Source organism: Odocoileus virginianus, chromosome 3, assembly GCF_023699985.2.
Source record: "Odocoileus virginianus isolate 20LAN1187 ecotype Illinois chromosome 3, Ovbor_1.2, whole genome shotgun sequence".
Lineage (NCBI taxonomy): Eukaryota > Metazoa > Chordata > Mammalia > Artiodactyla > Cervidae > Odocoileus > Odocoileus virginianus.
In genome coordinates, this window is record NC_069676.1 from 53,698,530 (window position 1) to 53,722,743 (window position 24,214).

Here is a 24,214-nt window from a genome sequence, read left to right on the forward strand (position 1 = left end):
TCCTTTCCACGCTCACCAGGCTGAGTTCACCTCCCTAGAACAAATGCTGGTTTGTCAAACCACAAGGGGCCAAGACAGCCTCTTGGCCAGAAACATTCTCTGCTTGCTTAGTCCACACCCTCAAGAGTCTGACTGCCTGTCACCAGCTAGCTGTGTGGCCTTGGGCAAGTTACTTAACCTCTCTGTGGTTCAAGTTCTTATCTGGAAAATGGAACTATAATAGCACTTTCCTGACGAATATTAAGGATTAAATGTCTTAAAATATGTAGAGTTCTGAAACAGTGCCTGGCACCTACAAGCACTCAATTCATGTTTTACCACCTTCACAATATTTGCCCTATCCACCAACCATTTATATTATCATTTACTTAATGTTCTTCTTCTAATTAACTTAATTTTAATCTAAAACTTGATAGAAAACTTTATATCCCAACTGTAAATGGAAGAGTATATCATGTACTATGAATATAAGGTAATAGTAAATAGTAATAGTAGGTAATATTTACCAAGTCCTTGCTCCTTTCTGAACATTGAGCTAAGTGTCTTGACTTGTTAAAATCCTCACAACCCTGTGAAGTCAGCACTGTCATTTTACAGAGGAAGACACTGAGGTACTGACAGATTCACAAATTTGCCTGTAGTTACACAATTAGTAAGTGAAGGAGGCAGTTCAGCTTCAGACCCAGGGTCCTCAGCACTGCTCTATGCTGCCACGCTAACAAAAACAAGAGTATTCTATTCACGTGGTAGATGGTGGGTGAATTAGTTTCCTACAGCTGCTGTAACAAAGAACCACAAACTGGATGGCTTAGAACAACGTAAATTTATCCCCTCACAGTTCTGGAGGCTGGAAGTCCAAAATCAAGATGTTGGCTGGGCAGTGCTCCCTCTGAAACCTCTAGGAGAAGATATTCCCTTGCGTCTCCCAGCTGATGCTAAAGCTGAAGCTCCAATACTTTGGCCACCTGATGTGAAGAGCTGACTGATTGGAAAAGACCCTGATGCTGGAAAAGATTGAGGACAGGAGGAGAAGGGGGCAACAGATGGTGAGATGGTTGGATGGCATCACCAACTCGATGGACATGCATTTGAGCAAACTCCATGAGATAGTGAAGGACAGGGAAGCCTGGTGTGCTGCAGTCCATGGGGTGGCAAAGAGCTGGACACAACTTAGCAACTGAACAACAATTCCTACCTTCAGGTACCCCCAGGCACTCTGTGGTTTGTGGTAGCACCACTCCAGTCTCTGCCTCCATCTTCACACAGCTGTCTTCTCTCTGTGTGTCTCTACCTCTGTGTCTCGTCTCTTCTTGTAAGGACAATAGCCATATTGGGTTAGGGCCCACCCTACTAACTCATCTTAATTACATTTGCAAGACTATTTCCAAATGAGGGCACATTCACACATACCAGGAGTTAGGACTTAAACATATCTTTGGCAGAAAGGGGTTGGGGGAGGGGCACAATTCAACAGCTGCCCACCTAAGGCTTTGAGTCTGGGGCTAAAGATTTATAAGTACTGGAGAGTTGTTCAAAGTCAGCAACAAGCTGAGGCTGTCTCCTTTATGCAGTCAGGACTGAAGGAGTCAGGACAAAGGAAGGACAGTGCTCCTGTATTACAGTGGTGTTTAGGGCCCAGTCCAGGTCTTATGTGATTCACTTCGCTGTACGCCTGAAACTAACACAGCATTGTAAATCAACCATACTCCAATAAAAATTTAAAAGTAATAAGATAAAACAAAAGTTAAATTAACCATCTTCTGCCCCATCATTGATACTTTGGGAAAAGAGGCTTAGCATAAGAAAGCCATTTAACAATTCTTCCAGCTTCCCAGACATCCCTTGTGAAAGGGGAAGATGGGGGGTGAAATTCAACCTTCCAAACTCCAGACAGGGTGTGGAGGGCACAAAGCTTACCTCTCTAACCTGCCTAACATGGCTGAGCTGGGACAGCAACTTCAGACAAGTAAGTGTCTTCATCAGGGGGTATGTGTGAAGAAAGGACAACAGTAAACACAGTAGTGGGAAGCCGTTTATTTTCGTACTACTTCAGTGAAAACTTAAGAACAATCTCTCCACAAGAGGGATTTAAGAGGAGGGTGTGGGCAAGTGAGGAAGGAGTTTTCTTGCTCTATCAAATAAAAGTTTCTTTGGTTGAAGGGGCCGTATAGATTTCATAGAGTTGGGAGGTCCTCACCTTGAGCTCCCGGGCCACCTGGCAGATGGAGCAAGGCCAGCAGCAGTATACTGCCAGCCAGTCCTCACACAGGGTGCCCTAGGGGAGAAACCGCGTGTGTTCTGGGGCCGTCACACAGGCTCAGCTCCGCTACTGGAGACCTCCACAGTACTACCTCGCGGCCCATCCCGTCCACTGCTCCCAAGATCCACCACCACCCTGAAGTCATTGCCCACGGACACGAACCCCCCGGGGTTACAGGTGCCAAACACCTCGACTGCTAATCAAGCCTTGCAATTCAGAGACCAGCCCTCAGGGCTTCATACTTGAGAAACACTGTCTAACTGACAGAAAATCCTCTGTCAACATCTCTTTTTTCTCTTAGAACTTAATATTTATAATTAATTATTTTCTTTACTTATTTGGAGTAATAAGTATATATGATCCAAAATTCCCACAGTAAGAAGGGAGAGGAAGTAAAAAGTAAATCCCCCTGGTCACCCAGTTACCTGTCAGGAGACAACCATTGTGGGCAGTTCTTATATAGACTTCCAGATAAATTCTAAGTCTAGGCATACAGATATATACAGATGCGTACACATTACATTTTAAATATATATATATATATTCTTTTGCTAAATATACATCTTAGGGATCATTTCATAAGAATAGATAAAAAGATGCCTTTTTATCTGTCCACATCTGAGTAGGTATGACTTGTCTGTCCTCAGTCTCTCCTTGTACCTCAGTCTCAACCACGCTAGAAATTGTCTGGTTCTTTGAAGTGCCCTCAGGGAATCCCCTAAGTGAATTCTGTGTATGCCAGAGAGTCTCCGTTTTAAGTGAGATCATCCCAGGTTTATCCTTCAAATTTGGTTCATGTCTACCTGTCATTATTGGAAAGATTAAGGGCAGGAGGAGGACACGACAGGATGCGATGGCTGGATGGCATCACCAATGCAATGGACATGAACTTGGGCACACTTTGGGAGATGGTGAGGATCAGGGAGGCCTGGCAAGCTGCAGTCCATGGGGTCACAAAGAGTCGGACACAACTGGGCAGCTAAACAACAACAACTGTCTTCTCTTGATGTAATAAGAGAGAAACAGAAGTGGCTCATTGGCCAACAATCTGGTCTCCCTTAGAAATACCCTCCAAAATGTGGCATTTTGGTTTAATATACATCCTAGTAACAAGTGAAATCAGAAATTTCTTCCCTTTCCTTTCCCAAAGCCTTCCACTATGTATGGTGTTTTTAATATCCTCACACACACCTCATTTATAAAAATAATCACAGGTTTGAAAGGCATCCATCCAGGTTCTCATATACATACACATCCAAACACACTTACCCATATTTTATGTCTCTCTCTGGTGCCAATTCTCAGTGCAAAGGTGGACCCAGGTAACAATGGCCAACAAAAACACTCTCCATAATGCCTGGCGATGTCACACTCAAGACACATGGGACAAAAGAGACCACAGAAACCTGTCAATAATCACATAAAAGCAAGTCAAGGTTCTCAGAGGTGCTTGGAGCCACTTCACATCTCAAAGAGCATTTACAACCCTATGCCATCAATTTAATGCTGCTTTGTCTCCCTACAATCAGGGATTGAAGATGAATAACCAATTCTCAAAACTCAGTGTATGAAAATTGCCATAACTGAGCCACATCAAAATTGTCTTCTTTTGTTAAACACTGGTGAAGCTGAATCTGCTACAATTCTGTTAACATTCACTACAGTAATTGTTTTTACTGTCAAGAGAAAAGCATTAAATAATTTTTATAGTTGAAACATGTGTTGCTTCTATTATGTTCATCTATCTAATTTCAATATTTAAAATAGACACAGTATATAATACTTTTGAATAGCAGGTGTCTTTTTTATATATGTGATTGAATGCTCTTTTATGATACACTGATTCTGCCTGCTATTCTTATCAGGACTTTACTCTATTTCTCAGGCCTGAAGGTTTCTCTAATGTTTGCAGTTTCATGGAGTCACTGACACCTACCAGTTTTAATCTGTAAACTAGCAGAGGCTTGGTTCCTCAAACATGTACTGGAAACAGTTGATCATTTATTCATTCATTCATCTTTAACTTACTGATACCATTCCCTACACATCCTGCATGAACCATTAACACAGAGGTTCTGTTTTAAATACATTTTGAGGTCATGGACACTTTTGAGTACATGGTGATAGCTATGAACTTTTAAGGGAAAAGAAAAATACATGCACACAGAAATGCAAAATTGTGCATTCAGTTTCACAGGGTTCAAGGATCCATTGAAAGCTATCATTGGGCCGCAGGTTATAAACCCCTGGTAAATGATTAAGATGTTAACATCATTGCAAAAGATGACAACATTGATGAATACAAGTAATCTGAACTGTGAAAGAACAACAAAAAAAATTAACCATAACCTTTAAAAATGTATTCAGTAAATACATAATTGAGGCGTAATTTATATACAAGAAAATCCACAGATCATAAACATTGAGTTGGATGAGTTGTGACAATCACATTCACCAAAGTACCCAAACGTGTAGAACACTCACCCCAGAGAGCTCCTTTGTGCCCCTTCCTGGATGATCCCAGTCCTCCCACCCCACTCCAGACGTGATCACTATTCTGAGTTCTATTACCATTGAGGGGTTTTACCTCTTTGAGAACTTCATATAAGTGGATCATGTTTAGTTTCATAACTGTCTATTGGTCAACCTCATGTTTCTTGAGATTCATCAGTGTTGTTATAGGCATCTATACTTTGTTCTTTTTATTGTTGAGTAGTAATTCCAATGTATAAATGTGCTATAAATCATATATCCATTTTCTAACTGATAATTCCATTTTCAACCTGCCTGACTTCAGGCTTTACTACAAAACTACAGTTATCAAGACAGTATGGTACTGGCACAAAGACAGAAATATAGATCAATGGAACAAAATAGAAAGCTCAGAGATAAATCCACGCACCTATGGACACCTTATCTTTGACAAAAGAGGCAAGAATATACAATGGAGAAAAGACAACCTCTTTAATAAGTAGTGCTGGGAAAACTGGTCAACCACTTGTAAAAGAATGAAACTAGAACACTTTCTAACACCATACACAAAAATAAATTCAAAATGGATTAAAGATCTAAACCTAAGACTAGAAACTATAAAACTCCTAGAGGAAAACATAGGCAAAACACTCTGACATAAATCACAGCAGGATCCTCTATGACCCACCTCCAAGAGCAATGGGAATAAAAGCAAAAATTAACAAATGGGACCTAATTAAACTTAAAAGCTTTTGCACAATGAAGGAAACTATAAGCAAGGTAAAAAGACAGCCTTAAGAATGGGAGAAAATAATAGCAAATGAAGCAATGGACAAAGAATTAATCTAAAAAATATACAAGCAACTCCTACAGCTCAATTCCAGAGAAATGAAAAACCCAATCAAAAAATGGGCCAAAGAACTAAACAGACATTTCACCAAAGAAGACATACAAGAGAAAAAAAAAGACATACAGATAGCTAACAAACACATGAAAAGATGCTCAACATCACTCATTATCAGAGAAATGCAAATCAAAATCACAATGAGGTACCATCTCATGCGGTCAGAATGGCTGCTATCCAAAAATCTACAAACAATAAATGCTGGAGAAGATGTGGAGAAAAGGGAACCCTCTTACACTGTTGGTGGGAATGCAAACTAAAGCCACTATGGAGAACAGTGTGGAATTCCTTAAAAAAAGTTTAAATAGAACTGCCATGTGACCCAGCAATCCCACTGCTGGGCATACACCAAGGAATCCAGAATTGAAAGAGACACGTGTACCCCAATGTTCATCACAGCACTGTTTATAATAGCCAAGACATGGAAGCAACCTAGATGTCCATCGACAGACCTGTGCTACATATACACAATGGAATATTATTCAGCCATTAAAAAGAACACATTTGAATCAGTTCTAATGAGGTAGATGAAACTGGAGCCTATTATACAAAGTGAAGTAAGCCAGAAAGAAAAACACCAATATAGTATACTAATGTATATATATGGAATTTAGAAAGATGGTAACAATAACTCTATATGTGAGGCAGCAAAAGAGACATAGATGTATAGAACAGTCTTTTGGACTCTGGGAGAAGGCAAGGGTGGGGTGATCTGAGAGCATAGCATAAAACATATATCGTCATATGTGAAATAGATCATCAGTCCAGGTTTGATGCATGAGACAGGATGCTCGGGCTGGTGCACTGGGATGACCCAGAGGGATGGGATGGGGAGGAAGATGGGAGGGGGGTTCAGGATGGGGAACACATGTACACCCATGGCTGATTCATGTCAATGTATGGCAAAAACCACTACAATATTGTAAAGTAATTAGCCTCCAATTAAAATAAACAAATTTTTAAAGAAGAAGAAGAACACCCTAAGACCAGTCTCTGACTCCTCATCCCTCCCTCCCTCTTCAACAGTCAGGAATACAGAGTCCCACTCCCAGTTTCAGTAACAAAGAAGCAGAAATCTAGGAATGCTGTTTTATCTTAGAACCTCCAGGTTATGTGCCTGAATTCTGGACTTCTTCCATTTCATGTAAGGGGTGAGGGAGCACATGTGCACAAAGGGCAAGGCGCTGGAGTGGGAGGAGGACAAGGAGCAGCCTACCTTCCAGGAACAGAAGGTCTATTTCCTCTCTTTCATCAAGAATCTTGAGATAATCTCTAGCTTATGTATTGCAGTCATCACTTGGCCCAAAGCAAACACTAAATTCAGCCTTGATTAAGTCTAGGATGTTTCATCCCACATTTAAAAAATCATTACTCCTAGCGAGATCAGCAGGCCCCACACAGCACTGACAACTGGTATGAACAGGTCAGATGATAGCAAGTGGCCCATGAACTTAATGTGAGTTCAGAGTGGTAATATGGTATGTAGCCCTGATTTAGGGAACTTTGAAATCATGGTACATAGAAGTCAACCAAAACTCATTTTATGCATGAATTACAAAATACAGTAGTGTGTATCTCTGCAAATAAAAAATTAATCAAAGTTTCATAATTATAAAGCTGGCAAGCTAAATGAGTAATAAATTGTGTTTATACAATTGCCTGCACCGTACCACTTTAATTGACAAAGAAATGTCCACCATCCCTCAAAAGCCTTTTGTAAAGATGTTGTTTTGTGCACTGGAATTCTTGTACCTTATTTTTATGACTCATATGTCTTTTTAAATAACACATGCTGTTAATTTTATTTTTAAGCCTTCCCATTGTATAGCCACGTTATCTTAGTGTTCGTTATGAGGCAGTAACAGATACTGAGGAAACACACCCAAAATTCAATTACCTTGGGACAGAAGCCAGATACAATAAAAACAAAGCACTATAAAAGCCAAAGTTTTATTACATAATAGCTGGTAATTATACAGATTTTACCATGTGCCAAGCCCTGCTAAAAGTACTTTGCATCTATTAACTCACAATTCTTACAACAATCCTATAAAATTTACTCTTACTAGGCCCATTTTACAGATGAGCAATCTAAAGCCCAGAGGATTTAAGCTATTTGCCCAAGTTCATACATTTATTAGGAAGGCGCAGAGGCCACGTTTGAACTCAAATAAGTCTGACTCCAAAGTCTCAACAACTACACATATCACATATGCCATATGTTCTCACGTTTTATATATTTATCTAGTAAACAACTGTGGGGTTGTGTGTTCCAAGACAGTGCCCTCACTACCACCACTTGGTATTTATTTCTGTAGGACAGGCTGAAATTATGCAGCTTCTTTAGGAAATGAAAGATCCTTGCTCAGGGCAGGATGATGGAATCCTTTGTCTGAAGGAGACTCTCGGAGGAAATTCTGCTACCTGTATCACAGACCAAGGTTTAGTATCCAGAATATATAGAAAACCTACAAATCAATGTATAAAGGACTAAACAAAAGAAGAAAATGAACATAAGACACAAATAGGTAATTCACTAAACAAGAAACACAAATGGCCAATAACAAACATGAAAAATTGTTCAACATTATTAGTAATCAGGGAATTGCATATTGACAATCAGAAACCATTTACTACCAATAAGAATGCCGAATTTTTCTTAATTTTTCAATATCAAATGTTGTGGGACACCATAGAGAAATAGGTACTCCCCAGACAGATGGGAGTGGAAATTGGCACAGTCACTTTCAAAAGCAACTTGGCTGAATCAAGTAAAGTTTTTAAATACTCTGGGATCCAGTAATTCCACATATAAGAGTAATGCTTACACATGCACACAAAGAGACAGGTACAAGGATATCCAGTGCTGCATTATTTGTGACTTAAAATTTAAAACAAGTGTACATTGATAGATGAAAGCATAAATAAACCATGATGGTGTAAATCATACTAGGGGATGATTAAGAATGCAGTAAAAGATAAATTAAGTAACAACAGGGATAAATCTCTAAGATATATTTTGAGTTAAAAAAAATCAAACTGCATAATAATATTATAGCATAATACCATTTATGCTTTGTTTAAAGAGCTACAAAGCAGTAGTATATATTACTAATAGATACATATGTAAATGAAAAAGAGTGACATGGTTCTGTTTTCTGTAATGTTCCATTTTTAAATAAAATAAGCATATTCATGTGTTATTTGTATATGCAAGTATATATGTGTATATATATACAAACACACACACATATATATTCCAATGCTGCTGCTGCTAAGTCACTTCAGTCGTGTCCGACTCTGTGCGACTCCATAGACGGCAGCCCACCAGGCTCCACCGTCCCTGGGATTCTCCAGGCAAGAACACTGGAGTGGGTTGCCATTGCCTTCTCCTATATATTCCAATGAAGTGAAGTGAAATGAAGTCGCTTAGTCATGTCCAACTCTTTGCAACCCCATGGACTGTAGCCCACCACACTCCTCCATCCATGGGATTTTCCAGGCAAGAGTACTGGAGCGGGTTGCCACATACATATAAATATAGATATGTATATTTTTTTTCTTTGTAAAAGAAACTCAGGGTCAAGAAAGATCCAAGCCATAAATTCAGCCTCTTCCTCTTACACTCAAAGGCCTGGTGGTTATGTCAGCTTCCACAGCCTAAATATTCCTGGCCTGTTCTCTGACATGAACTCCACCCTCAAGCATGGAATGTGGCTCACTATTCATCCCTCTAACTCACAGGGGGAGTCAAGATAAAAAGGAACCACACAGAACCATGTGGAGCCCCAGAGAGCAGAAGCAGGAAAGGTGGGTGGAAACTGCAGCGAGGCACATTTCAGATCAGTTATCACAAAAAGGCAGAATCACCTAACAAAAAAAGATTCTTAAAAAAGGAGTAGAGCGTGCTCATACACTGAGGTGGGTGGGAGTGTAAATTAGTACAACTTCTAAATGGAGAGCTGTTTGGCAACTTCGGTCGAGATGTAAAATGGGACATGCTATCTGACCAGCAGGTCAGCAATTACTATCTCCTCAGCAATTACCCAACAGATCAACGGACACACGTACCAAATGGCACCTACACGAATACACTCACAGGGCACTGGTTTGAACAGCAAAACATCTGGAAACCACAAAAAGGTCTGCTTATAAGCATTTGTGGATAAATGAATTATGGTACATTCATACAATGCAATCTATGCAGCCATTTAAAATATTAGCTCCAGAAGAGCTGATAAGGTCTGATCACCTATGTTGTTAAATTAAAACAAAATAAAGATGCAGAATTGTGTGTTTATAATTCCATTATTTGCATCAATTATATATACCACATATACTGAAAAAATCTGGAAGGATACTGAAATATTAACAATGTTTATCTCTGATGGCAGGATTTATAGGGTACAGCTTTCTTCTTTTATAATCTTTTATACTTTTCTTTATTCCCATGATTATATGATACTTTTCTAATAAAAAAATTAATCTATCTTCATTAAAATGGTTTATATCTTTACAGACTACACTGGGACTCAGGCGAGAGTGATGGGCTCTGGGGAGAACTGGGAAGCACGGGAGAACAGGGATGAACTTCCTGTTCTTCATATACTAAAGGGACAGGTACTTTTGAATTTTGTACCATGTGCCTGGTAATCTATTCAAAATCATTTTTTTAAAGCACTGAGCTGGCTCCAAGGGAGAGGAGCCCCCCTCCCCAGAAATGTTCAGAAAGCCAAGGCTGTCAGGTCCTTGCCACGCCTCCTGTAGGAAGAACTTAGACAAGCTGCTGAGGGCCCAGACCAGGTGACCTCAATATCCCTCCTGACTCTGTATGATTGTTTCAGTGAAGTGCAGGAAAGAAGGAAGCAAGTGAGAATACAGGTTAAAATTCATTCACTGATGTGTCTGTCATTCAGGAAATATTCATAAGCGCCTCCTGTTAGTCAGATCTCTGCTGGGCAAGACCAGTGAGCACGACCAGTTGTCACTGCTTGCAGATGGTATGCAGTGTACCCAAAACACAGTTCAGGGATGTGACTCCCAGCCTGGGGCCTTTTCATGTCTCTTCCTCTTCCAGAAAACCAAAGAGAAATTCCTGGCCTGCTTCCCCCTCCTCACCTTGGGCATCTGATGATTCCTCGTCCACACAAAGCTCTTTGTTACCTGACACTTGTGGTGCCTCCAAAGGAAAGGTGGTTTTAGTGGCTGGCTGTTTCCCATCTTTCAGGAATCAACTTAAGTCAGTTCCCCAGAGATGCCATCCTTTACTTACCCCCTATAATTTCCTTTCAGAACACCCTGTTTATTTCCTCCATGGCATTTAGCACCACTGCAATTATTTTGTCTATTTGCTTATTGCCTATCTCGTCTCAGAAACCATCTCTGTCTTATTCACTATTATGTCTGCAACACCTATCACATGACTATACATAGGTAAATACTGGCTGAATTATAAACCCAGGTTGATTACACCTTCCATGTCAACCTCCTCTGAGACAACATCACAAACATCCCCAGCTGGAACGGCCAGCCTTTCACCCATGAAGCCATTTCGCAGCCACTTATTTCATCTTGGCTTCATCTTCTCATCTGAGCTTTCAGAAGCCGCATCTTCAAAGGACATAGAAGCACCTATTTCTAATCCCTGTGCAGTGTGAATTCAGATGAAAAAGCTGAGGTGGGAAGAGGGAGGCAGTTTAAAAAGTAGAACCGCAATTAAATGAAGAATCAAAATGTCAAAAATAAATGGAAATCATCACTGCTCATAATGTACCCTTTGCTTAATGGATGACAAATTGTAGCAGTCATTCTCAACATTTAATGCAAAAAACGGTTTCCAGGATGGGAACCTGATGTGAAACAAAGTCATGGAAAGAAGATCTCCCTTTTGTTTCCAAGTTTGCCACAACTACTGTCACAGTGATTTGCTTGAAATAAAATTTTGTGGTTGAAGTAGACCTTTTAAACAAAGAAGGAAAAAAATCCACCACTCATGGCACTAGTGCTCCAGCTGCGTCCTGGGAACTGTGGAGCAGACAACCAGTGTACAAGGTCATACTGCCTTTAAATTTTCTGGTGAGACAATGAGCTTGGAGACTCTATGAGCAGTCACGAAGCAGAGGCCCATCCAGGGAAGATCAGTTAGGACACAGAACATTCGCCATCACCTGGTACTATAATATCCATGGCCTCTCCTGTGCAGGTCACATCCAACTGTAAAGAATACTGTATTCTTCACATGTCCTTCCTTCCTCCCTGGCCCCTAGAATGGGCTCTCAAGTGGACAAGCAGGGACCCAGAAGACCCAGTGTGCAGGGTTTAAGGCGGAGGGGGTGGGGAACCGTCCTTTCTTCAATCAACTTTTTTTAAGTACTCTTGGAATTAGGCAGCAGCTAGTCTAAGTCTCCTGATTCTACTCTGTGCTCTCAACATGCTGGAAGATAAAAATTTATAATAACAATATTAATACCTGAGATTACTAAGGTCATCACTGTGTATTATTGCAGTGGGGAGGGGGGTGTTCCTGGTAACACACCCCAGTAGTGAATTTAGGAAAATACCCCTTCACTATGGCCAGCCATAGTGGTAGAACTGTCACTCAAAATGCCCTGGGCTGGTCAAGCAGCAGGCATGACTTAGGCTAGGCAAAACGGGCTCCATTGCTGACAGAGCAATTCCCAGACAGGAAAGCATAAGGATTAAAATGTTTGGAGTTGACCAGTTTGTCAACTATCTCCTGATAATGCATCTTGTCCCTTGTAAGCGCAGGTTTTTGTTTTATTTCCTGATTTTGTGAACTGCCCCCCATAGCCGCCTAATGAAATTCAGTGTTTGCTTTGGTATTAATTTCCTAGGGCTGCCATAACAAAATATCGCAGACTGGACATCTCAAAACAATAGAAAGTGTTCTCTCACTGGAGAATTCTGGAGGCTAGAAGTCTGAAGTCAATGTGTTGGCAGAGTTGGTCCTCTGGAAGCTCTAGGGGAAAGTCTTTTCCATTCTTGTCTCCAAACTTTTGGTGGTTTCTGGCAATCCTTGACAGTCTCTGGCTTATAGATGCATTATTTAATCTGTGCCTGTCTTCACATGGCAATCTTTGCTGTTTGTCTGTCCAAATTTCCTTAAGAATACCAGTCATTGGATTAGAGCCCACCCTAATCTAGCATAACCTCTTATTAACTTGACAACAATGCAAGACTGTTTCTAAATAAGGCCACATGCAGAGCCTATAGGTGGACAGGAATTTTGATCCAGTTATGTTCCAGACCAGTGTTCTTGAGTGGGTTCTATGCCTTATCTGTTTTAACCTTGACAATCTTTAAGGTGGGCACCTTTATTTACCTTCATTTTAGAGGTGAAAAAATGAAAACTCTGAGAATTTGTTCAAGGTCAAATTGCCAGTAAGAGGCAGAGTTAAGATTAAGTTAAGAGTTAAGATTAAAGCGAGGACTATACCCAACACAAATATGTTCTCTTAGCCACTACACTATATATCAAGCTTTGCTCTACTTGGAAATACATTGATACCCCAACTCCCAATCACCAGCTACAAGCTATGAAAGGAAAATCGTCCAGTTCCCAAACTGGGGTAAGGTCTCTGTATCTCCCTATGGTTATTCTGCCTTCTCTGTACTACAATAGTGGGTAACAACCAAGGTCAGAGAGTGTGGACAAGAACCAGGAAGAACCCTGAGAGAATCAGAGAACAGTTGCCATAATTGTCTGGTCAGGAGTTCACATGGGTAGCAATGGCAGGAAGAAATCTGCCTGGCTCTGGGTCAGATGGTCAAAGGGACAGCGACAGAAGCTATGGTTTAGCGCTGGGAGGTCTCCTGTCTGTGAGGCCCAGGCAAACAATGAAGGCTCAGGCTTGGATGATCAGAACACCAAAAATGGTTTAGAGCTTTTGACTCAGCAAGACCCAGCTGAATAAGCTTTGGATTGGATGATGGCTCAGAGGCCTCTGGTTGATCCATCCTGTGAGGCTTTAGGACAAATTCAGATCTTGCCAGAGCCTCTACAGGATGGGAAGCCATATTCTTTGAAAATATTCAAGTCTATTGAATTTAAGAGACTAGCCCTCATCCATCAGAAAGGAAACCACCCCCAAGCAAAAAGGAGATTCTGTGACCAAGTTACTCCTTAGGGCAAGAGCATCAGGTCCTGGAAAAGGATACTGACAGGTGGTACCAGAGACCAGTCAGAAAGTCCTAAGGTAAAAATAGAATCCATGTGCTTTGAACTTTAACCCAGGAGAAAATCATGCAGTAGAGTATTGTGGGTACTTCACAGCTAAACTAACATCTGAAAAGATTTCAGTCAACAAAGGGAGCTTCTTTTTATGATTGGTCTTACTGTTATAAGAGTAATACACTTTCCTCACACAGAAATACTAGAAATAAGCAAAAAGAAAAATTATTCATTATCATACCATCTGGAGACAACTTCTGTAAGCATTTGTATTTGTATCCTTCCAGATAATTCTCTAAATATCCTCCCTCAAATAATATCTAATGTGTGTGGTTTTACAATCTGATTCTTTAACTTAAAAATGTATCCCAAAATCTTTCCATCTCAGTAAGTATCATTCTATGATACTTATGACTTTTCAAGGCTGTATAATAATTCATGGTATGGAAGCCCCCATTGAATCCTTAGTTTGTTCTAGATTGTTGCTACAATAACCAGTGCTGCCAATTTTAATGACGCTGCTAAAACCTTGCATATGATTTGTTTCCTTAGACTAAATGGCTAAAAATGTAATTACTAGGTCAAAGGCTACATCACACTTGAGGTCGTTTTTACAGGTATTATGAGCCATTCACCAAGAAACCTGTAATAATTTATGTTCCATCAGCTGCAGACAAGGGAGCCCATTTTGTGCATCTTTGTTTACAGTGGATTTTGTCATTTAAAAAAAAATTTAAGTCACCACTTACTCTTTCAAAACATCCACATAACTGAAAACAAAATTCTTCCTGCCAAGGAGTATATTGGAGTCACTAGAATATTAGTTCAACTAGTCTGAAACCATTTAATTTCTGTCCTTGCACCTGATGTAGTTTTTCTACCCACTGGTGTCTCAGGAAAGAAAATAGTAAAGAACTTAAAGGAAGAGAAAAAACATACAGATCCTCTTATCTCTGCAGACACTGAAGAGGCCGGTGCTCCAGTCCCCACCAGTCCGGACAATGGCTGTGATTGCCGTCCTGCCGCTGGCTCCCCAGACAGGCTGCTTCACCACAGCCTGGGCTGGTGCACGGCTCCTAGAGAGTCAAGGATGGTGATTAACTTGGAAACAAAGAAGACGATTCAGAAAGATAATCCTCAAGCCAGGACAGAGTGATAGAGAGACAAAGACCCAATGATGCCCAGTGGCTGTTGTTCCAGAGCCCAAGCTGACCTTACCACCTCCCTCCCTCCTCCTCCGTCACACCACCTCTTCCGAGTTTTTCCCCCATAGATGCCCAAGCTGGTTTTAGAAAAGGCAGAGGAACCAGAGATCATATTGCCAACATCCACTGGATCAACAAAAAAGCAAGAGAGTTCCAGAAAAACATCTATTTCTGCTTTATTGGCTATGCCAAAGCCTTTGACTGTGTGGATCACAATAAACTGTGGAAAATTCTGAAAGAGATGGGAATACCAGACCACCTGGCCTGCCTCTTGAGAAACCTATATGCAGGTCAGGAAGCAACAGTTAGAACTGGACATAGAACAACAGACTGGTTCCAAATAGGAAAAGGAGTACGTCAAAGCTGTATATTGTCACCCTGCTTATTTAACTTATCTGCAGAGTACATCATGAGAAATGCTGGGTTGGAAGAAACACAGGCTGGAATCAAGATTGCCGGGAGAGATATCAATAACCTCAGATATGTAGATGACACCACCCTTATGGCAGAAAGTGAAGAGGAACTAAAAAGCCTCTTGATGAAAGTTAAAGAGGAGAGTGAAAAAGTTGGCTTAAAGCTCAACATTCAGAAAACTAAGATCACGGCATCTTGTTCCATCAATTCATGGCAAATAGATGGGAAAACAGTAGAAACAGTGTCAGACTTTATTTTTTGGGGCTCCAAAATCACTGCAGATGGTGACTGCAGCCATGAAATTAAAAGACACTCCTTGGAAGGAAAGTTATGACCAACCTAGGCTGCATATTAAAAAGCAGAGATATTACTTTGCCAACAAAGGTCCATCTAGTTAAGACTGTGGTTTCTCCAGTGGTCATGTATGGATGTGAGAGTTGGACTGTGAAGAAAGCTGAGGGCCAAAAAATGGATGCTTTTGAACTGTGGTGTTGGAGAAGACTCTTGAGAGTCCCTTGGACTGCAAGGAGATCCAACCAGTCCATCCTAAAGGAGATCAGTCCTGGGTGTTCATTGGAAGCACTGATGCTGAAGCTGAAACTCCAATACTTTGGCCACCTGATGTGAAGAGTTGACTCATTGGAAAAGACCCTGATGCTGGGAGGGATTAGGAGCAGGAGGAGAAGGGGATGACAGAGGATGAGATGGCTGGATGGCATCACCAACTCGATGGACATGACTTTGAGTAAACTCCGGGAGTTGGTGATGGACAGGGAGGCCTGGCGTGCTGAGATTCATGGGGTCGCAGAGTCGGACACGACTGAACGACTGAACTGGACTAAATTAACGGCATTACTCTTCCAAGTCCCATTACTCAAGTTCAATATTCAGTCTACCTCAGCGCTTCTCCTTGTTTCATAATAGTTAGATTCACAGATTTGGAACCAAGGGGCCTCAGTTCAAACCTCAGTGTGCTCTTTCCTGGAAGCTTGACCTTGGTTAAGCTGCTTAACCTCTCTGCTTTCTGTTTGTTCAAATTTAAAAAGAAAAAACTACCATATACAGTTATTACATCAACTGATGGACACATAATTCATTTACTATGCCAAGAGCATGTGTAACAAAGTGACCATGAGTAAGGCTATACTGCAAGGATTTTGAACCTTTATTAAAAAGACAAATAAAGAATTAGACGAAGCGTACATACATCTAAATCTGGATGAGGCTATTGAAGTTGAACAGATGGTATCATTTAAGTGAATAATCTGGACTTCAGAATATATCTCGACACCAAAGTACTGTATGTATGATTGTCCTAGTGCAGCCACAAAGTACAACTTTGGTTTGATTTTCCCTGAAGGGCACAGCTATTCTGCTCAATCATTCTGAAATAAAAAACCAGGCCCAGGGGACAGGCTTCAACAGCAAGGTGAGAAAAAATTTCCATCTCTTTCTTGGAATGAAAGTTAGTTTTGCCTGAACTCTTACCATAGGGATATATCTGGAATGAGTACTAAAGTGAAGGATAAACTGCTGTCTGGCCTTGGAAGGGGCGGGTCAAGAGTAGGGTAGAGCGGCTGAAAATGCATGTGAGCCTGTACATAATAGGAGTTATTCCGTTTTGCTCTGCTCTTTTAGCAAGCTTCATTATGAGTTTGCACTTGGTCTCTGATGTGTTATGGAGAAATAAAGAGCCTGCCTCATACTTGAGAGAAAATAAAGAGACAGCAGAATTTCTTCCTGTAATGGCTGTTGTTACAGGGTGTGCATGCTCAGTCGCTAAATCATGGCTGACTCTTGTGACCCCACAGACTATAACCTGCCAGGCTCCTCTGTTCATGGGGTTTCCCAGGCAAGAATACTGGAGTGGGCTGCCATTTCCTATTCTGGAACACAAAGACTAGAGGCCAGGAGAGAATGCTCCTGAACATCCTTAAGGCAACACTCTGGGGGCATTTTGGAAACAGCTGGGGAGTCCTTTGAGAACCTCTGATATGGAACATTAAAGCCAATGGGATTTCATGTTATCATAATATAGGGAACATTGTTCTTGTTACGAATATCCACATCTCTTGTTTCATTCCACCAATACTGCCCAAGTCCACACCTTCTCAAACCTGACAGCAACTAGCTTGTTAAAAAAAATTCCCAAGACCTATGATACCCAAGCCCCAAGACCACTACACAGGACTCCAGGGATGAGGCATGGAAATCGATATTCAAAGTTTCCAGGCAATTCCCATGTAGTCATCCTGATAACAGCTTGAAACCTGAAACAGGGAGACTTGGGAGACTGATGATCACTGCAATGACTTCTGAGTCTCCTACCAGGTAGATGGTGATGTCAATGTAACAGAGATGGCAAGGACAACAAACTACGAGGTAGGGTGGAAGGGACAAGGGTGCTTGGAACACAGCCAGGATATAGTACCAGTGAGACACAACAGCTGGGAATGCCACACCAGAGTTTGGAAGAGCGAAGAAAGTTAGGAGTGACCTACCTAGGAGTGTGAAGCAGAGCTAAGAGACATCCCCACCCTTTCGTCCATTTGACATTACAGACAAGGCATTTGGCCTAGCAAGCTTTACAAGAGCCTACAGAAGTATTTGAGACCTGGAAAAAATATATTGGCTACAAAATATAAAAACTGCAAAATATAAATTAGTTAATGCTCAATTAAACATAAAAATCTAGTATCTATCTCATTAAGGTCAAATTTGGAATTCAGACGTTATTTCATTACATTTGAAAACAATTGATGATTTTCTAATTTTGTAAAATAAAAAAAATTCCAAGAATGACTGACTGCTAAGTAGTAGCAGCCAATCATAAATTACTCAGAGCCCAATAATTTCAAAAGCAGAATTATAAAATTCCTTTCACTTACTATGCAGCAAAATAATAATAATAATAATGGGTATAACATTTGGTATGGGTGCATTTTAATATATTCATTATAATGTGGGTTAGGGCCTATTGTTATAGACTGAATTATATCCCCCCCAATTCATATGTTGAAGACCTAGCTAGCCTCCAATGTGACCACATTTTGAGACAGGGCTTTGAGGAGACAATTAAGGTTGAATGAGGAATAGAGGTGGGATCCTGGTCCATTAGGACTATTGGCTCATAAGAGAGGAAAGGCCATGTAAAAACACAATGAGAAGGCTGCAAACCAGGACACAACCATGCTGGCACCTTGATTTTAGACTTCCAGCCTCCAGAACTGTGAAAAGTACCTGTTTTGTGAGCTACCCAGTCTGTGGCATTTTGTTATGGAAGTCTGAGCAGACTAAGGCCCTGTGAAGACTCAGACTGGTCCTAGAAAAACTACCTCTATATGTATCTTATCTCCTCTGCTTCCATGTGAACTCCCTGAGGTCAGGGGGCGCCTGTGCTTTCTCCCTGTATCCCCTGGCTCTAGAACACTCCTTGAAACCTAGTGGGTACACATTTATTGAGTTGCATAAAACTGAATTCACGTATATCTTCCGTTATATATTGTTATTATTGTTCAGGTGCTCGGTCGTGTCCAACTCTTTGCAACCCCATGGACTACACACCAGGTTTCCCTGTCCTTCACTATCTCCCAGAGTTTGCTTAAATTTCATGTCCATTGAGTCGGTGATGCTATTTAACCATCGCATCCTGTCATCCTCTTCTCCTCCTGCCTTCAGTCTTTCTCAGTGTCAGGGTCTTTTCCAATGAGTTGGCTTTTCACATCTGGTGGCCAAAGTATTAGAGCTTCAGCTTCAGCATCAGTCCTTCCAATGAATATTCAGGACTGATTTCCTTTAGGATTGACTGGTTTAATCTCCTTGCAGTCCAAGGGACTCTCAAGAGTCTTCTCCAACACCACAGTTCAAGAGCATCAGTCTTCAGCCTTCAGCCTTCTTCATGGTCCAGCTCTCACATCCATACATGACCACTGGAAAAACCATAGCTTTGACTAGACGGACCTTTGTTGGCAAAGTAATGTCTCTGCTTTTTAACATGCTGTCTAGGTTTGTCATAACTTTCCTTCCAAAGGAGTAAGTGTCTTTTAATTTCATGGCTGCAGTCACTGTCCACAGTGATTTTGGAGCTGAAGAAAAGAAAATCCACCACTGCTTCTACTTTTTCCCCTTCTGTTTGCCCTAAAGTGATGGGACTGGATGCCATGATCTTAGTTTTTTGAATGTTGAGTTATAAACCAGCCTTTTCACTCTCCTCTTTCACCTTCAACAAGTTATATCTGTTATATGAGTCCTCCTCAAATATAGCTATAAATTATGTGACCATAACTGTGTTTCATCCTCTAGTAAAGGCACAACTCTCAGGTGTGAACTGATTACATAAAAACATCAAGTTTTTATTGAGAGTAACCTAAAGGCTTCTTACATGCCTCCACACAACCCAGTGCATTTACCTCTTAATGTGATCCCTACAAGTCGGGACTTCCATTATTACACTGAGAGTTTCCAATGATTTTAGTAAAGGAATTTCTTAGAGCTGAGCCCCAAGATTAGATTTTCCCCAGAAATGTACTTGTAGCTTAGAGCCCTAGAATTTTCTGCTTCTACCTCAGCATTATACGTGTAACACCTCATTATGGCAAGGAAGCCTCTTCTCTATTCCAAATCAAATAACTGAGATAGCTTTTCCTTGGTGGGGGAAAAAAAGTTGGTTTTTGTGTGTATGTGTTTGCTTAATTTTGAACTCAAGAACTGTATTATTTTCTTTCCTTGGATATTCTGGATCTTTGGCCATTTTTATGTTTGAATTGACATGCATTAGCTAAAACATTTCAGTTCAATATAATAGCTCATGTGTCAAAATTAAAATAAGAAGCATAGCTATCCTTAACTGAGCATCTGCTATGTGCCAGTTACTTCGTAGTTCCTTTAAAAATTGAATAGTTATTCAGGGGCTGCTACAGGTATCAAACTAAAGTAGTTATTGTAGCTTCCTGCACAGATTTTGGACACAACTAAAGTGAAAAAGTTGGCTTCAGATTCAACATTCAGAAAACTAAGATCATGGCATCTAGTCCCATCACTTCAAGGCAAATAGATGGGGAAATAATGGAAACAGTGACAGACTTTATTTGGGGGGGCTCCAAAATCACCGCAGATGGTGACTGCAGCCATTAAATTAAAAGACACTTACTCCTTGGAAGAAAAGTTATGACCAACCTAGACAACATATTAAAAAGCAGAGACATTACTTTGCCAACAAATGTCCGTCTAGTCAAAGCTATGGTTTTTCCAGTAGTCATGTATGGATGTGAGAGTTGGACTATAAAGAAAGCTGAGCACCAAAGAATTGATGCTTTTGAACTGTGGTGTTGGAGAAGACTCTTGAGAGTCCCTTGGACTGCAAGGAGATCCAACCAGCGCATCCTAAAGGAAATCAGTCCTGAATATTCATTGGAAGGACTGATGCTGAAGCTGAAACTCCAATACTTTGGCCACCTTATGCAAAGAATGGACTCATTTGAAGAGACCCTGATGCTGGGAAAGACTGATGACGGGAGGAGAAGGGGACGACAGAGGATGAGGTGGTTGGATGGCATCACCGACTCAATGGACATAAGTTTGAGTAAACTCCGGGAGTTGGTGATGGACAGGGAGGCCTAGCATGCTGCAGTCCATGGGGTCACTAAGAGTCAGACATAACTGAGCAACTGAACTGAACTGAACTACACAGATTATGGGTTTCTCCAGTGGCTAAGCGGGGGCTTCCTAGGTGGCGCTAGCGGTAAAGAACCCACCCGCCAATGGAAGAGACACAGGAGACAAGGGTTAGATCCCTGGGTAGGGAAGATCCCCTGGAGGAAGACATGGCAACCCACTCCAGTATTCTTGCCTGGAGAGTCCCATGCATAGAGGAGCCTAATGGGCTACGGTCCATAGAGTCGCAAAGAGTTGGACGTGACTGAGCACACACACACACACACACACACACACACACACACACAATGGCTCAGCAGGTAAAGAACCCGTCAGCTAAAGCAAAAGACACAGGAGACATGGGTTCAGATCCTGGGTCAGGGAGATCCTCTGGAAGAAGGCATGGCAATCCCCTCCAATATTCTTGCCTGGAGAATCCCATGGACTGAGGAGCCTGGAGGGCCACAGTCCAAAGTTTTGCAAAGAATTGGTCATGACTAAGCACACATGCACGCACAGCTTGTAACTCTGTATATTACTCTATATTCTATAGGTAGAATCTTATACTACCATTAAGAGGAATGAGTTTGGAAGCAGAGGGTAAAGCTGATGGTCATAGAGCTTCTCAATCTGAGCAGCTAACCATTTGCTATCAAATCCAGCAACTTCTTCAACTAGTGCAAAGGGGACAGAGCTTAGTTTTAGACACACTAAAGTCAAATGTGGTTCAGCTGCAATCTAGTTGTTTGACCTTGGAAAACACGAACTGCTCCAGCCCTTAGCTCTGATCTCTTGCATAAAACTGGATTTAAAATATCCTACTTACATAGTTGCGCTGAGGATTAAACACCAGGTACTTGGCATATAGTAGATAGCAGTTACTGTTATTATTTAAATTAAGGATCTTGCACATATATACCGTTTTCTGAGAAACTAGTAACAGAGGAAGCGGACCTGGGGCAGTTTCTCAGCGGTCACATGTCTTACTCAAATACCGCAAAATTCAATCAGGGGGACTAATCATTCCAGTTTGCCCTGGCCTAAGGGTTTTCCCAGGATGGACAGTCCCAGGCAGACCAAGAGGGTTGGTCACCAAAAAGGAAAGAAGCAGAGAAGGGCTTCAACTGGTGAAAGGCAGGAGGTTGACTCCAGTCATTCTCGTTATCAGCTGCTAATAAGTGAGTGAAGAGAGCTGGATGACATACACAGCCTCTCCCTATTTCACCCTCACTCTAAACTTCACCTCTTCAGGCAGCTAAACACACTCCCCACTGCATGTCCCCACACATCCGGTGCTTTGACTGGGGGCAGGAGGGGGTGGTGGTGGTAGTCATGTCACTATCTTCCTTATTGAGACTTGCAGCACTAAGAATTTATTCTGCCTTCCACTGAAGCCTCCTTGATTATTTCAAACTCTTAACTGAAGTCAAGACTCTTGAGTTTTGATTTCAAAAGGGTGGAAATTACTGGCAGCCACCAGAAATAAAGTTTCACTTGATCAGGGCTCATCATTTTAAGTTAAGAATATACGGACACCCTTTCATCCAAGTCAGGTCTTCTCTTTTCACTAGCCAAGCAAGGCCAGGAAGAACTAGTCAGTTGCCTCCCTTTCAAGTACACATGGGAAATGATAGAGGCTACTTTCTTCCTGAGCCCAGTTTTCTTTTTCCTGGCTCCTTATAAGAAGAGATTGATTTGATATTCCAATCAAGTAGCGAAAGCTGGGGGTAAAATCACCCTACTTCGTACCTCAAGTTGGAGATAAAATGTTGTTCATCTTCAGATGATATGAGTGAAAGCAACAGAGGTGCACGTGTGTTGAGAAAGGAAACATCCTCAGGAAACTTACAGAAGTCATTTCCAAACCAATCCATAGTTAACAGGTATTTTCTTGTCTCTTGGGATATCCTTTTTCCCTTCAACAATAAGCTGCCTGATTCTAAACTTAGGTTCAATCCAAAATGAAACACCTAAAGAATGTTGCCTTGATATTCTGGAACCTGAGGTCATAGCAGTGTAACTGACAGGTATCTTATTTCTTTAAAGGCAGGTACACACCTAACTGTGGGCAAGGCCATCTTACTAACATGAAAGGAGATACTGCTGAAGATATAGCTTAAGTTAAATAAAAAGAAAACTTCTCTTTGGTGGAAAAATCCCTTGAAGAGGTAACTCTAGCAAACATTTATCTAGCTAAGCATCACTTGACCTGTCCTTAGGGGACTCAGAGGTTACAGATTTCAGCCATGCCTTATAGCTGAGAAGCGATAGGGAGGGGCCTCTCATCATCATCATCCCCAAGGCTGCTGGTCCAATTCAGCAAGAAGACATGAGTCCCAGAGGCGGAGACCAGAGACAAAGTATTTAAGCCCAGAGTTCATGCTTGAAACCACCTCATAAAAGATGGTTTTCTAAAGTTTAAGCTATGCTAAGTTGTCCCAGCCCTCTAAGGATTTTCACAGTTCTAGAAGTCTCCTACTCTTCCATGGACTTCTTTGATTACAGCAGGAGAATGGTACTCCCTCTTCACTACATGGCCCAGATGGAATCTAGTGAACAAGGCAGGGCTTGGCTGGTGATTGCCTCCCTACTGCTCTGCATCTTCAGAGTCTTAGGAGTCTCTGAAGCACACCTTACAGAGACATGGACACCAGAAAAACTAGAAAAATGTTCCTAGAGAAGAAAAATTCAAGAAAACTGCACACTGAGGGGAAAGGTCTGCAATCACAATTCATTGTTACACTCGAAAGACAGCAGGAGCCAACTACACTGTACATTCTTCTTATGAGAACCATAAAGAATGACTGTTTAGGGTTCTGAACTTCAAAGCATTTACATGAACACGGTTGTTAGCAAAAGCCCATGTAATCCCTCCCAATCAAGATCCTTCAGATATAGCTTCATGACTGCCTTCATTCACTAGGTCCGGGTGGCTCTCATTGTCCTGTTAACTGTAAGGATGAATCCTACATGAAGGACAGCCACATTGCTCACCACTCTATTTCAAGTGCTTAACACATGTCTGAAACAATATTAATAAGCACTCTATAATTTGCTGAATAAATGTGCTATCTATGAAAATTCAAGGTTATAAGAATAACAGAAATTAAGAAGTG

The 24,214-nt window shown here is 41.2% G+C and overlaps 1 protein-coding gene across 1 annotated transcript; it reads right to left on the bottom strand.

Moving 5' to 3' along the window:
• Nucleotides 1-2,019: 2,019 nt before the first annotated feature.
• On the bottom strand, nt 2,020-23,186 carry PLAC8L1 (PLAC8 like 1). Its single transcript, XM_020872306.2, has 4 exons — nt 22,848-23,186; nt 14,767-14,903; nt 3,530-3,666; nt 2,020-2,275 (listed from the first exon to the last, which is right to left on the bottom strand). The coding sequence occupies exons 1-4, from the start codon at nt 22,970-22,972 to the stop codon at nt 2,135-2,137; spliced, it is 540 nt and encodes a 179-aa protein (XP_020727965.2). The 5' UTR covers nt 22,973-23,186; the 3' UTR covers nt 2,020-2,134.
• Nucleotides 23,187-24,214: the final 1,028 nt, after the last annotated feature.

Excerpts from the sequence above, each read along its gene's own strand:
- PLAC8L1 (XM_020872306.2), bottom strand. The coding sequence starts at position 22,972 with ATGGATTGGTTTGGAAATGACTTCTGTAAGTTTCCTGAGGATGTTTCC. Across the intron at positions 3,667-14,766 it reads CTGCAGAGATAAGAGGATCT|GTTTCTGTGGTCTCTTTTGT; the intron begins GTATGTTTTTTC and ends GATTATTGACAG. Across the intron at positions 2,276-3,529 it reads GAGAGAGACATAAAATATGG|GGCACCCTGTGTGAGGACTG; the intron begins GTAAGTGTGTTT and ends TTTCTCCCCTAG.